The following is an 11,259-nucleotide window of genomic DNA, read 5'->3' as shown; positions in this document are numbered from 1 at the left end:
GCTCTCTTTGGGACATTCCTCGTTGATTTTGCACAGTGTTTAGGTTTTTCCTTTTGCTTCATGATCAAAGGCCAAAGCTTTTGATCAGGACTTCCAAAGGATCCCTCTTGTTTTGCTGGCGAGCGCACTGACAGGACAGTGGTGGAGCAATGATAATTACAGCTCTCATTTGGTGTCCCTGGAACTGGCACCAACAGCCAGTCGCACCCTCAGGCCAAGAAGAAAGGAGAGAGATTCTTGGACGGTTAAAAGAGGAGAGCAGAGAGGTAGAGGAGAAAAGATGGAGGACACACTGACAAAGAGGCGAGTCAATCGAGAGAACAGGCAGAAAATGGGATTACTTTGTGGCGTGGATGTTTTAGTGTGTCTGTGCCAGCTGACGGTTGGATAATGATCATATGGTCAGAGACACCTGTAAAACTGGAATGCACCATAGTTTGCACAGCTATATACTTTTTTGTAATAAAAAAAGCAAAAAAGCTGAAATATACAGTATATTATATATATTTAGTTACATTTGGGAATTGTATTTGCTTTCTTGCAAAGATGGAGATTGGTACCTCAAGTCTCTATGCTAAGTATGAAGCTACCAACAGCAGCTGGCTAACGTATGTTAGCACAAAGACTGCTAGCCTGTAAAAAAAAACAAACAAAAAAAAACAATACAAAAGGAGATTCTGCCATTTCTGTACTGCATTTCTATGGTATTTTGTTATAAAACAAAATCCTTTAATTAGTGAGCTTTAGGAACTTTGTCGCCTTTGGACAGAACCGGACTAGCTGTTTCCAGTCTTTGTGCTAAGCTAGGTTAGCTGGCTGCAGATGATATCTTCATATTCAGTGTACAGACAGACATCGATTTCATTATTTAAGTTTGCGCAAGAAAATTTTAAGCATTTCCCAAATGCCAAATTTTTCTTTTTAATGACAACTATATTTTAAGTACAACTGCAACAAAAAAAGAAGATATAGAAGCACTATTTACTTTTTAAAATATAACCATCTCTCAACGGTGCACAGCTGAGGACAAAGACATTTGCATGGCCACAGTTCTGCCAGACCCCCCATACTGATACTTGTATGCTGCATCCAGACCTTTGGAGCTGAACTACAGTGTGACTTCACGCCATTCTGACCAGACATGTACCCCGTCACAGTAATCTCACATTATGACAGGCTGAAAGGTTGGCCTTTATTCACCCCAAACAGCCACTATTCATCCCCGACTCTCCTTTCTGTTCACTGAAAAGCCCGAATGGCCTCCTGTGCCACCGGAGGGCTCGTCTGTGTGTAAATGACCTCGATGCTCGGTTGCATAGTTCATAACCGCGGACCTTTCATCAGACACGGGGAGGTCCTCCACATCAACGCCTCTCCTGCTGTGAGTTTTGCCATGATTATGATGAGGAGGGGGATTATGTGGCAGAGCTCTGATGGAGATGTTACCAACACTTAACAATCAGTGCACAAGACAAGATTAAAATGCCATTTAGCACTTGATGGTTTAAAAAAAGGCTTGCTAGCACAAGGGAGGGAGCCATGACTCATGATTTATCCACATTTTTTATTGAAGATTACCAAACTCAGCATGGACCAAGGCACTCAAATGATTTTACTTTGCTGAAATGAATCTTAAGATTGTTTGTTCTGAAATTTTGGCCTTATATACAAACTATTATTACTGGCCTATAGCTGAAAGCTGTTTATGATAAGTGGATCACACATGTACCAATATCCAGTAGTAATACCATACAAAATGAGCTGAATATGGACTTGAATACGATTACTTTTTCCCCTTCTTTTTTTTTAACAGCATGACTACAATCCAACACAAAAAGTCGACAATAACAGTAAACACCAACTTCAAAGAGTTAAAGAGTACAAAATGTTTTAAATATATTAAATGTTCTATTAGCGACAGCCTTGAGAAAATGTTAGCAAGACCTGACAGAGAGGCAGGATGTAATAACCATTTACTATTGTGTACAAAATTAACAAAGTTTCTGCTAGTGACATCTGGTTTACCTACGGCTGCTATAATGCATTAAATGACTCAAAAGGTATATTATTATTTCACGACTGAACAAAGGACCAAGAATCAGAGACAATGCTTTTTTTTTTTTTTTCTGATAACTGATTTCTAACGGGTTGCTGAATGAGAGAAGCAGTCTGACAGAAGCATGCACAAACATACAAAGATAATCTCAGAAAATCCAGCATTTTATCGCAGTAATTAGCTTAGTGATCTGCACAGTTCAGGTGCAGATCAGTGTCTCGTATCCAGTAGTGTCAGTACAGTATATCCCAAGCAACAGTGAAGATGTCAGATTTGCAGCAGCACCACAGCCAGGATTTTAGAAATACTGAAGTCAAGACCCCCAGTCTTTCATTAATTACCCCACATAAATAAATTTAGAATGGAAAAATACCAATCTTATTTATTAATTCATCAATTTTTGTTGACCTAAATGTAGTCCAGTTTAGCCTTACAAAAACAACATGTCAGAGTCACATGTGACGTATTACATTTCACACATAAAATGTCCAAAAACCACATTGTGCCTATTTGGGAGTTCTGTGAAATGCTGTTTCACATGTGGTCAAGCGTGTACCAGTATGTAGAACATGTAAATGAACATGGAAATTAAATGTTATCTGTTTAGTTGTTTTTGTTATTTTGTGTATGTGAAATGTTGCTCCATTGCTTTTAACAAGGTATAATGCATACACATGTGCTTTTTTGTAAGGCTAAATATGCAATATTGAATTTAAGATTACTGGACTAAGTCTATGTATTACACACGATATGCAAGTTTTTAATTAATGGATGTGACTCCCCTCAAAAGCACACAGTCAATACTGAGGGAATGACCACTGTGTCCTCAGTGGTAGCTATTTCAATGTTGCTTATTATCAAAGGTTAGATGAGTTTCATCATCGCTGTACCACATGCTTCTGGTCTTATTTAGCTTATCATCCAAAAATAGGCTAAATAACAAACCAGTTAGCCACATTTAGTTATTTCCAAGTCTTGCTGTCCCTCTTCAGTTCTCTTACAGTCTCTTAAAGTCAACCAAACACTGCTTTATATGCAGTTCAGACACACAGACAGATGCCTGAAGATGGTATAATTCTACTGTATTGGACTGTATTACTGAACATCATTAGAAAATGGAGAAAATAACTTAAAAGTACATATTATACTAACTCTACAAATGTTACAAACCTCAACAAATGTACATTTATGTGACAGGAGGATGGAATAATAAAAATAAAGATCGCCGTCACGGCTAGATCAACACTAGTGTGAGGGGGCAGGTGAGCCAGCCAGATGCCGGTCAGAGTTCAGACTGGGGCAGCTAGGAGGGGAGCATGGGCAGGAAGTGAGTGGACGGGTGCCTTCGTCGAGCCTTGTGACCTCGCCGTGGCTTCCCCCGCCCGTTCAGCGAAACAAACATCTGCCTGCCGCCGTGCTTCCAGCGGAGGGAGGCGTACGTGTTGTAGCCGTTCTCCTCAATGCGCTCCTTGAACTTGCAGCTCGGGTTGTACTTCACCTGCGATCAGAGGAAGGAAGACGGAGAGGTTAAAGAGACTCTAACTGATGAGTGTGTGCTAACTGAGTGCTATTCCTGCTGTGCTGTACTAGGTCAGCTTCCAAGAAGTGCACAGAGGTCAATGTCTGTTGTTGCAGTAAAAGATTTTCCAGGTGTTTGTGGTTGATAGGGTGAGTATTTAGCTGGTTCCTCTATTTAAACCCACAATGGATGTTTTCAGTCTTAGAAATGGTTGTTTTTTTCAGTTATCCCTCACCCACGGTGGTGTCTAGCCATGCATGGGTTTTGAGATATCCACCTCTGAAACTTCTTTTCCATCAACAAAATACAGTTTATGTCTGTGGAATTTCGTGTGCTGCTGAAAAAGCAATGAGCAATTACAATAAAACCCCAAAAAGCAATATATCTGTCCAGAAACAATGCTCTGGTTACTCACAAAAATCTGCGAACCCCACAGTTAAGTTTTAATTGGGCCCGATCTCTGAAAACTGATCACGGACTGAAACTGATCACAATGAGGTCTGTGAAATATCTGGGCCATTGTTACTGGATAGAAATGTTGCTGTTGAGTTTTTGAATGTCATTCTTTATTAGTTTCGGTATCACAAACACAGCCCACAGCCTCAAAACACCGCATGTAAAAACAACAATGCTGAGAATGATTTGGGTGAACTGACCCCTTAATGTACCCCCCAAAAAAACCTAAATGATCAAAGTTGTGAATAAAAAGAACTTTTTAATCAACATTAATGCTTAAGTTCTGTCACAATCATTCTAACTCTTTTCTGATCCAGTTTTTAATTCAGTTTATGAGCTTTGCCCACAGGTATGCTGGTCTGTGAAGGCAATGCAACAGTCTGTAAAGCCACTTTTCTATGGGTGGTTACCACCTCTTATCAGTGAGTCAAAGAGTCTTGAAAGATATTGTAGTGACAAGAGGTTCTGCTGCATTCCCTTTTCCAGATCGCTATCGTGCAGCCATAATGAGGCCCTGTCTGTGATAGCATCAGGATAGTGTGAGCCTGCCGTGATTCACCTGCCTCTTTGCTATTATGGGAAGTTTCAGATTTTGGAAAGGCCTGGGTCTTCAGCTCTGTTTATGCCGTGTTTGCTGTGTTAGCCACTTGTCTTATCGCTGCTGCTGACTGATTGCTTGTCCCTGATTTCTCTTTTTTCAAGATGTAAACACATGAGCTAGACACCACACACCCCAGCTCTGATGTGAGGCTGATTTTAACAAAGAGAGGTGATTACTTTTGAAAGCTTGCTGTGTGAAACAACAATTGGCAGATGGCACGCAAAGACTTTTAAAGAAGCCCAGCTGGCTCTTTGTCATTGCTGGCTTGGTTTCTTTCCACTGCTTGCTATTTTGACAGTGGACCAGCCGACTCAAGCTGCAGGTATCATCAACCACGGCCCAGGTGTACAGCCATGATTGATTGTAACACTGACCTTTTCTGGACTTCCCAGCAGAAGATTCCTGACATTTCCCTTCACTTCAGTAGAATCAAATGTGTTTTGGTAGGAATTCATTTGGGACCCCTATACATATATACCTCCCCTACCCTCACCGCCCTCCTCCCCTTCCCTTCCCGGTCCTCCCATCTTGACCTCCAGGAACAATGTTGCCAGGTTGTATACGCACCGACCCAAAGAGCGTGCCTTTCTTGGACATAGCTAAGTACAGCCCGGTGCTGACAGATTTGATGGCAACAACTCCCACACTGACAGATCGGATTTCCATCAGGCCTGGAAAATAAAAGAGGGAACAAGAGTCTGGGTTAGAAACATCTAGCTTTGGGAGTTTCCCCATCAAAAGCCACTCTATCATTAGCAATTAGGATACCAGACAGCCATATGCTCTGGGGAGAGAGAGCTCAAGACAAGAGAAAAGAAACACACACATAGACAGGACATGCACAATGGCCTGAGAGAGCTCCCTTTATGAGAAGACCAATAGAGCTTAGAGCATTTAGAACAACAGGTTAAAGCTTGATCATGTCAAAAAAGGTGGGACATTTTTATTATTATTATTTTCACATAGAAGCTTAATTATACATCTCTACCTGTGCACCCCAGTCTCAGACCACATCCTGACCTACAAAAGATTTAAACACACACATACAGTGTCTAAGCCTGCACAGTGTCCTCCTGCCTCGCGGCTTGCATCCATTCAAGCCTCCTGACTCCAGATGTGACACTTCATCCTGATGATGCCCAGTGTTGTTTACTGAGGGACATAAAATCCATGTCTGCTGGCCACTTAACAGCCTCTCCAACTCACTTCACCCCATGAAAAAGCTGGCAAGCTTGTGGGCTAATTGTTTCCTCTGGGCACTGATTGCAAACAAGTCCCATGTGGCTCACTCTTGATCTGGTTTTTGTCTGCATACGAAAATAAAGGCACACACCCATTGTCATGGCTACGGCAGAGAGATGTTTTGGAGATGACCTGAGGGCTCACCGCAGGGTCCTGAATAGCAGCTAATTGCAGGAGATGAGGCTCTCTTTTGGATGACATTTTTCTGGCTTTATTTCCCACTTATACCTTCAAAAGCACCCTGATGTGGTCTGCTATCTGATCAGAGCACGAAATCTTCTTTTTACACCCCTGACAACCATGTCTGTGCAGAGAAAACATGTAATGTTGTTGCTCAAAGGCAAGGCACTGCTGGATATTTGTGAAAAAGCATTGTTGGCTTTGGACAGATACTGTAAACACAGCACCAGATCAAGGTGCTGAAGGACAAGGTGACCCAAAGCTGGTAGGAAATGTAGTCATAAAAGCAGCAGTGGGCCACTGGCCACCCAACTGACCACCCCCCAGCTGCTTCGATACCACTGCCAAGTCTTGTACAGGGCAGTGACTGAGTTCCTGAGCAGTCTCGCTGGTTAAACCCATCCAGCAATGAAAAACAAACTATCACACCAGGAGCTCAACAGGTGCTGCTCCCTCTGCTCTGCAGCTTTTTCTACCTATTTACTTGTGCAAATCCAGATTTTGGTTGGAAAGAACGGTAAAGCTGAACTTGGCCCAAAGGCTCGACTTAATATGTTTTTGGATTAAATAATGAGTTACATATTTGTTTTAGACCAAGCTTTAAAGGATAGCTTCACATTTTTCCAAGCCTGTCTTAATACGCAACAAGTCTTCCAAATGAAACGACAAAATACACGTCTGTCTGTGGCAACTAACACAACATGGAGACGCATTTTCGTTTCGTCACAAATCACTTGTTTTAGACATTGCAATGGTTAAAACTTGTTTAGGTTTAGATACAAAAATGACTTAGATTTAGTCTAAGTTAAAGTTACACAAGCACTGTTGTTTGGATTAAAATGACTACTTTGCTAACGTGGGAGCTTTCTCGAGAAGTGTTTTTCAGTGTCGTAGTCTGTTTTGTTGACCCATTCACCCACGCTGACCTCCTCCTCAATACGGAATTCTCACTCTATAGTAATGGCGTCCTCCTTTGCTCCCGTCGTAAGTGCTACAGCCATGAGAGGGCTTTGTCAGTTGAATGTAAACAGATGGAATTTAGGGACACTTTCTATCACAAGTGATGTTGTTCTTCTTCTTGGGAAGACAGTCTCAAAGGCTAAGCTGCTCACAAGTGCATTGAAAGACTTTTTGGTTTGCTGTCATTGTACCGTCGATAAATACTGGCCACCAAATGACGTGAAGAGATGGGGGATAAACGAGCTGGTGGATAATACAAAAAAGAAAGAATTTGGTACTAAAAAGCATGTAAATTTGGTAGATACCCACTTGATCTAACTGCTAAAGCCTCAAAGCAGTTTCAGCTCAACTTCACTGTGTCATTTTATACGGAACGAGTCCTGTGGATTTTGTACCCCATCACTTATGTTGTAATCACTTTAAAAGAGCAATTTGTAAAAAAAAAAAAAAAAAAAGTTTAAAGCATTTAAAAATTAACAAAAATCATCAAGAGAATATGAAGAAAAATTTGTTTTAACATTTTGTCAAAAACATACGTGTATTGTGTTGCAGAGAAGAAGAACTGAAGTTAGCATGCTAACGAGCTTGTAATACCACTTTGTACCTCAAGAGGCAATAGTGACTCACTGTTATGCCCAGTCTGACACACTGAGGCAGTTTTCATGGCAGGTTTAGTAACTGGCACCCCGGAGCTGACCCCGCCATAACCACCATGTCTTTGTCACCTCAGTATTGTGTTCCCTGTGTTTTTGGTCCCAGTCTAGCTGCAATCACCAAGAGGTTTCTCATTCTGGTGGCCATTCCGCTAACTCTCCACCAGCATTCCCAGTAGGGTACCCCGGCCTGAAAATCTCCTCCTCCAGGCCATCGAAAGCTCTTATGCTAGCAGCGTAAATACCAACACTCCCCGATGGTCCGAGCTCCCAATCTGGGCCGAGTAGATAATAGGCCCGCTAACTGCACGGCTAACTGAGCTAACTAGCTAATGGTAGCTAGAGTAAACAGCACTTACAGCCCCTAATTTTTGATGCGAATTTGACCTGGTGGCCAATTCTTGAATATGGCACCTTTAAGAAATTTTGTCTTTACAGCTTGTACACGGAGGAGCAATAATTACATCAACCAAGAACTGTTTCAGTGTACATATGGGCTCTCATCATCTGACTCAATCTCAATCTCACATTCTCACAAAGATGCTACAAACTCATCTTTACAGGCCGTCTGCTAACATCATCACAGACTACTGCTGCCTGTTTCAAAGAGCAGATCTGAAGAGCTCCAAAGCTTAAAAACACCCATCTGCTGCCCCCATCACTCTAAGCGTGCAACTATCTCCAACTTTTTTTTTCTTTTTTTTGCGCTCTGAACATCACCAGTCATGCTTATCAAGTGAGGTCATCTCCTTACGTACGGACACAAAGAAGTACAAAGAGTAAAAAGGAAGAAAGAAAAGACCAGGAAGATAAACAAACACAAACTCCTGTTGAGTGTCTTTCTTCTCTGACAGGACCGTGTAAATGAAGCCCCCTCTCTGCTCCTAACAGCTGCAGGGAAGGAGGGGAAGCCTCGGTCGGGTCCGTCCAGGTATCAGCCCAGCTGCACCCCCATCATTCCTGCACTGCCTCTGATCCTCTGAGGAAACATTAACACTTTGATGGCAGCCTTCTCTTTACGAGCTGTGTTTACAAACACCGGGTGTGCTACGGTGGCACCTGGAGCGTGCGAGGGACTCATAAGCAATTAGCTGAAGCCCTGCTGGTGATTGGAGCGCTGCAAGGATTTATGGGGGATTAGTCCAGGCCAATGAAAACCGCTGGTGCCTGAAAGTGGTGCCTGCAGTAATTGCCATTATTTGTTGGTTTGAGTTCCAGACACAGTAGGTGTGTTGGAAGGATGTTTGTTGCATCTGAGATATTACAAGGAGTTGGCTGTGAACGGTAACGCTTCAGGTTTTAAAAGATAAGAATAAAAAAATAATCTTTTAGTGCTAGAAAATACACCTAAATGAAGAAAAGTCTGAGTTGTTGATTGGTCATTTCGTGAAGAACTTCAATGCAGCACATTCAGTATTCTCCTTTCTGTCCCCCAGTCTCATCGATAGCCTACATGTCATTTCATTCATACACGCTGGTGTAGCAGCCAGAAGACACAAAAGATCTGAGGACACGAAATGGGGATTTCACATTGTCTAGAGGAATCACTTGGGCTCTAGACGCTTGACCACACATCTATAAAGACCAGTTAGATCCATATAACTCACAGTCCCCCCTTTGAAAAGTCACTCCATTGTGTTCAAAGCCTGAGAAATCAGAGTGAGGTATTTCAAGCTATTAGAGGTTTTCCTAACTGCTGAAATCCAAAGGTCACATTACTGGAAGGAAGGCTGTGTGCTGAATTTAGCCTCTGGACTCGTTATAGTTTTGTAGAAGTGTACAATTTTGACCGAAACAGTTTCATTTATTAGAGAAGTCTTTGTACAGAGATAACAACTGTTGGGAAATCTTTCAAAATTGGATAAGCCTGATTTTTTTTGCCTAGGACAAATAAGCTCAGTGTCTGAATGTATCTAACATTTTGTCGTACAGTCTAGTAAACTTTGTATTTTAACACAGTCTGATGTAAATACAGACATTTTATCCACACAAACAGGCAGAAATATCAAGTTTGTTCTAATAAAATGATCCTTTTTTTAGTTGTTTTAGTATTTTAGTTGAAAGTCTTTAGAGAAAAGCATTTTTGTGAACAAATAACAAACCTTTTCCATTCATGAAATGTTTCAAATCTTTTGAACAATATCACGAGGAAGAAGAGAGAGAAATAATGGAGACAAATTAGGTCTTTGTTCCTGAGTTCCTTTGGAAACTGAAGGTCACTCCTGCTCCGTGTTCTGCTGAGCAAGTATCAACTGATGGCCCTATTGAGCTCATGAAAAAGGTGCTTTTGGCTTCCCACTTGCAATTGGCAAGATCTCTTAACCTTTGACATGTTTTGGCTGGGACTGTCAATAAGCTCAAGCTGCCATTACAAGCAAATCCCGCACTATACATGTCTAGTCAACTGTGGACTTGCCATTTATTTCTCCTCTATGGGATTTTTAAAAGCATAGAAAAAGTCTTTTAACCAGTCTTTTTCTTTTTCTTTCTTTTTTTTTACTCTTTCTTTTCTTTCCGTGCCCCATTTTTTGGACGTTAGCCCATCGTCAGATCATTCAAGCCTTTTCTGACTTTGAAAAAAAGGCAGAAAGGAAAGAGAGAGACACTCTCACGGGGTTCCCTTTTGTCAGACTCATGGTATGGGGGAGGAGGAGGAGGGAGCGAGTACAAGGTGAAGGTGCTGGTTATAAGATGGGGGTTTCGGAGGTGGGGGCAGGTGCTTCCAATGGCTGCCCCCCCACCATAAGTCTTTGTTACTCACCTGAGAGGTGAAGAGCTAGACAAGATCTTATTAATGACCAAGCGTTTTCAATGGGCTTCTACAAAGTGTGGCAAAATGGTTCCTTTCATCACAAATTTAAAGCAGTAAAGAGTGAAAGACTGAGCAAAGAGAGAGTGAGAAAAAGAGATTTTTCTGCTCCTTTCCTCTGTCCTCTGTCTTCTTTTTGTTCCTTTTCCCAGGTCTTTAATTTCTTGGGTTGCCCCCTTGAGCAGCCCTCCATGGCTCAGTGCTCGACCGGAGCAGAGCCTGGGAATCTTGGAGTTCCCGCTGTGCTCCTGCTCTTGATTGACATACCTTTTCAATTATTTCACAGTTTGCTTGCTTTTTAAACGAAGAGGGCCCTGTTGTTTTTTTCCTTCTGCCCTCCTTTTCAAAACACAAGCTTTTCATGTCGGGTCTGGGCTGCCGGGCCTAATGGCTGTGACCAGCACCTTTGATCTGCCATGACCCCCTCGAAGGGTCTGGTACTGGGCGAAGCAGCCGCCTGTGTGTATCAGCACAGACAAAGGCTGCATCACTCACTATTGCTTTAAACACCTTGAGAGATTACCATGAGAACAGGCGCTCCAGTGGAGGCCATCACAGGTGGTGTGATATGGAAACTTGGACATTAACCCTTGAATGTACAGTAAATACCGGCCGATGATTAGCAAGGACTAATGGAGGGGATGGTTTTGTTCGCTTAATTCCAGGAGAAAGTGTGTAACCTGCACACAATTTCTGTTTTTCCCAAAAGATTCTATATATATTCTAATATATTTACGCAACTTTGGCTGACTGACATGAGTTATACGTGCAAAAAAATAGACA

General features: G+C 42.0%; 1 protein-coding gene across 1 annotated transcript in view; it reads right to left on the bottom strand.

Moving 5' to 3' along the window:
* Window positions 1–1,548: 1,548 nt before the first annotated feature.
* fgf22 (fibroblast growth factor 22) overlaps window positions 1,549–11,259 on the bottom strand; it is a 29,257-nt gene continuing 19,546 nt past the window's right edge. Inside the window, exons 2-3 of the mRNA XM_070960975.1 lie at window positions 5,200–5,303; window positions 1,549–3,554 (exon numbers count right to left, since the gene is read on the bottom strand). Coding sequence (XP_070817076.1) covers window positions 3,360–3,554; window positions 5,200–5,303 — 299 coding nt within the window. The 3' untranslated portion in view covers window positions 1,549–3,359. The remainder of the gene's footprint in view (window positions 3,555–5,199; window positions 5,304–11,259) is intronic.

The sequence above is a fragment of the Chaetodon trifascialis genome, chromosome 4 (genome assembly GCF_039877785.1).
Source record: "Chaetodon trifascialis isolate fChaTrf1 chromosome 4, fChaTrf1.hap1, whole genome shotgun sequence".
Taxonomy (NCBI): Eukaryota; Metazoa; Chordata; class Actinopteri; order Chaetodontiformes; family Chaetodontidae; genus Chaetodon; species Chaetodon trifascialis.
The sequence above is the reverse complement of the archived record's forward strand: the minus strand, read 5'-3'. Positions and strand labels throughout refer to the sequence as shown.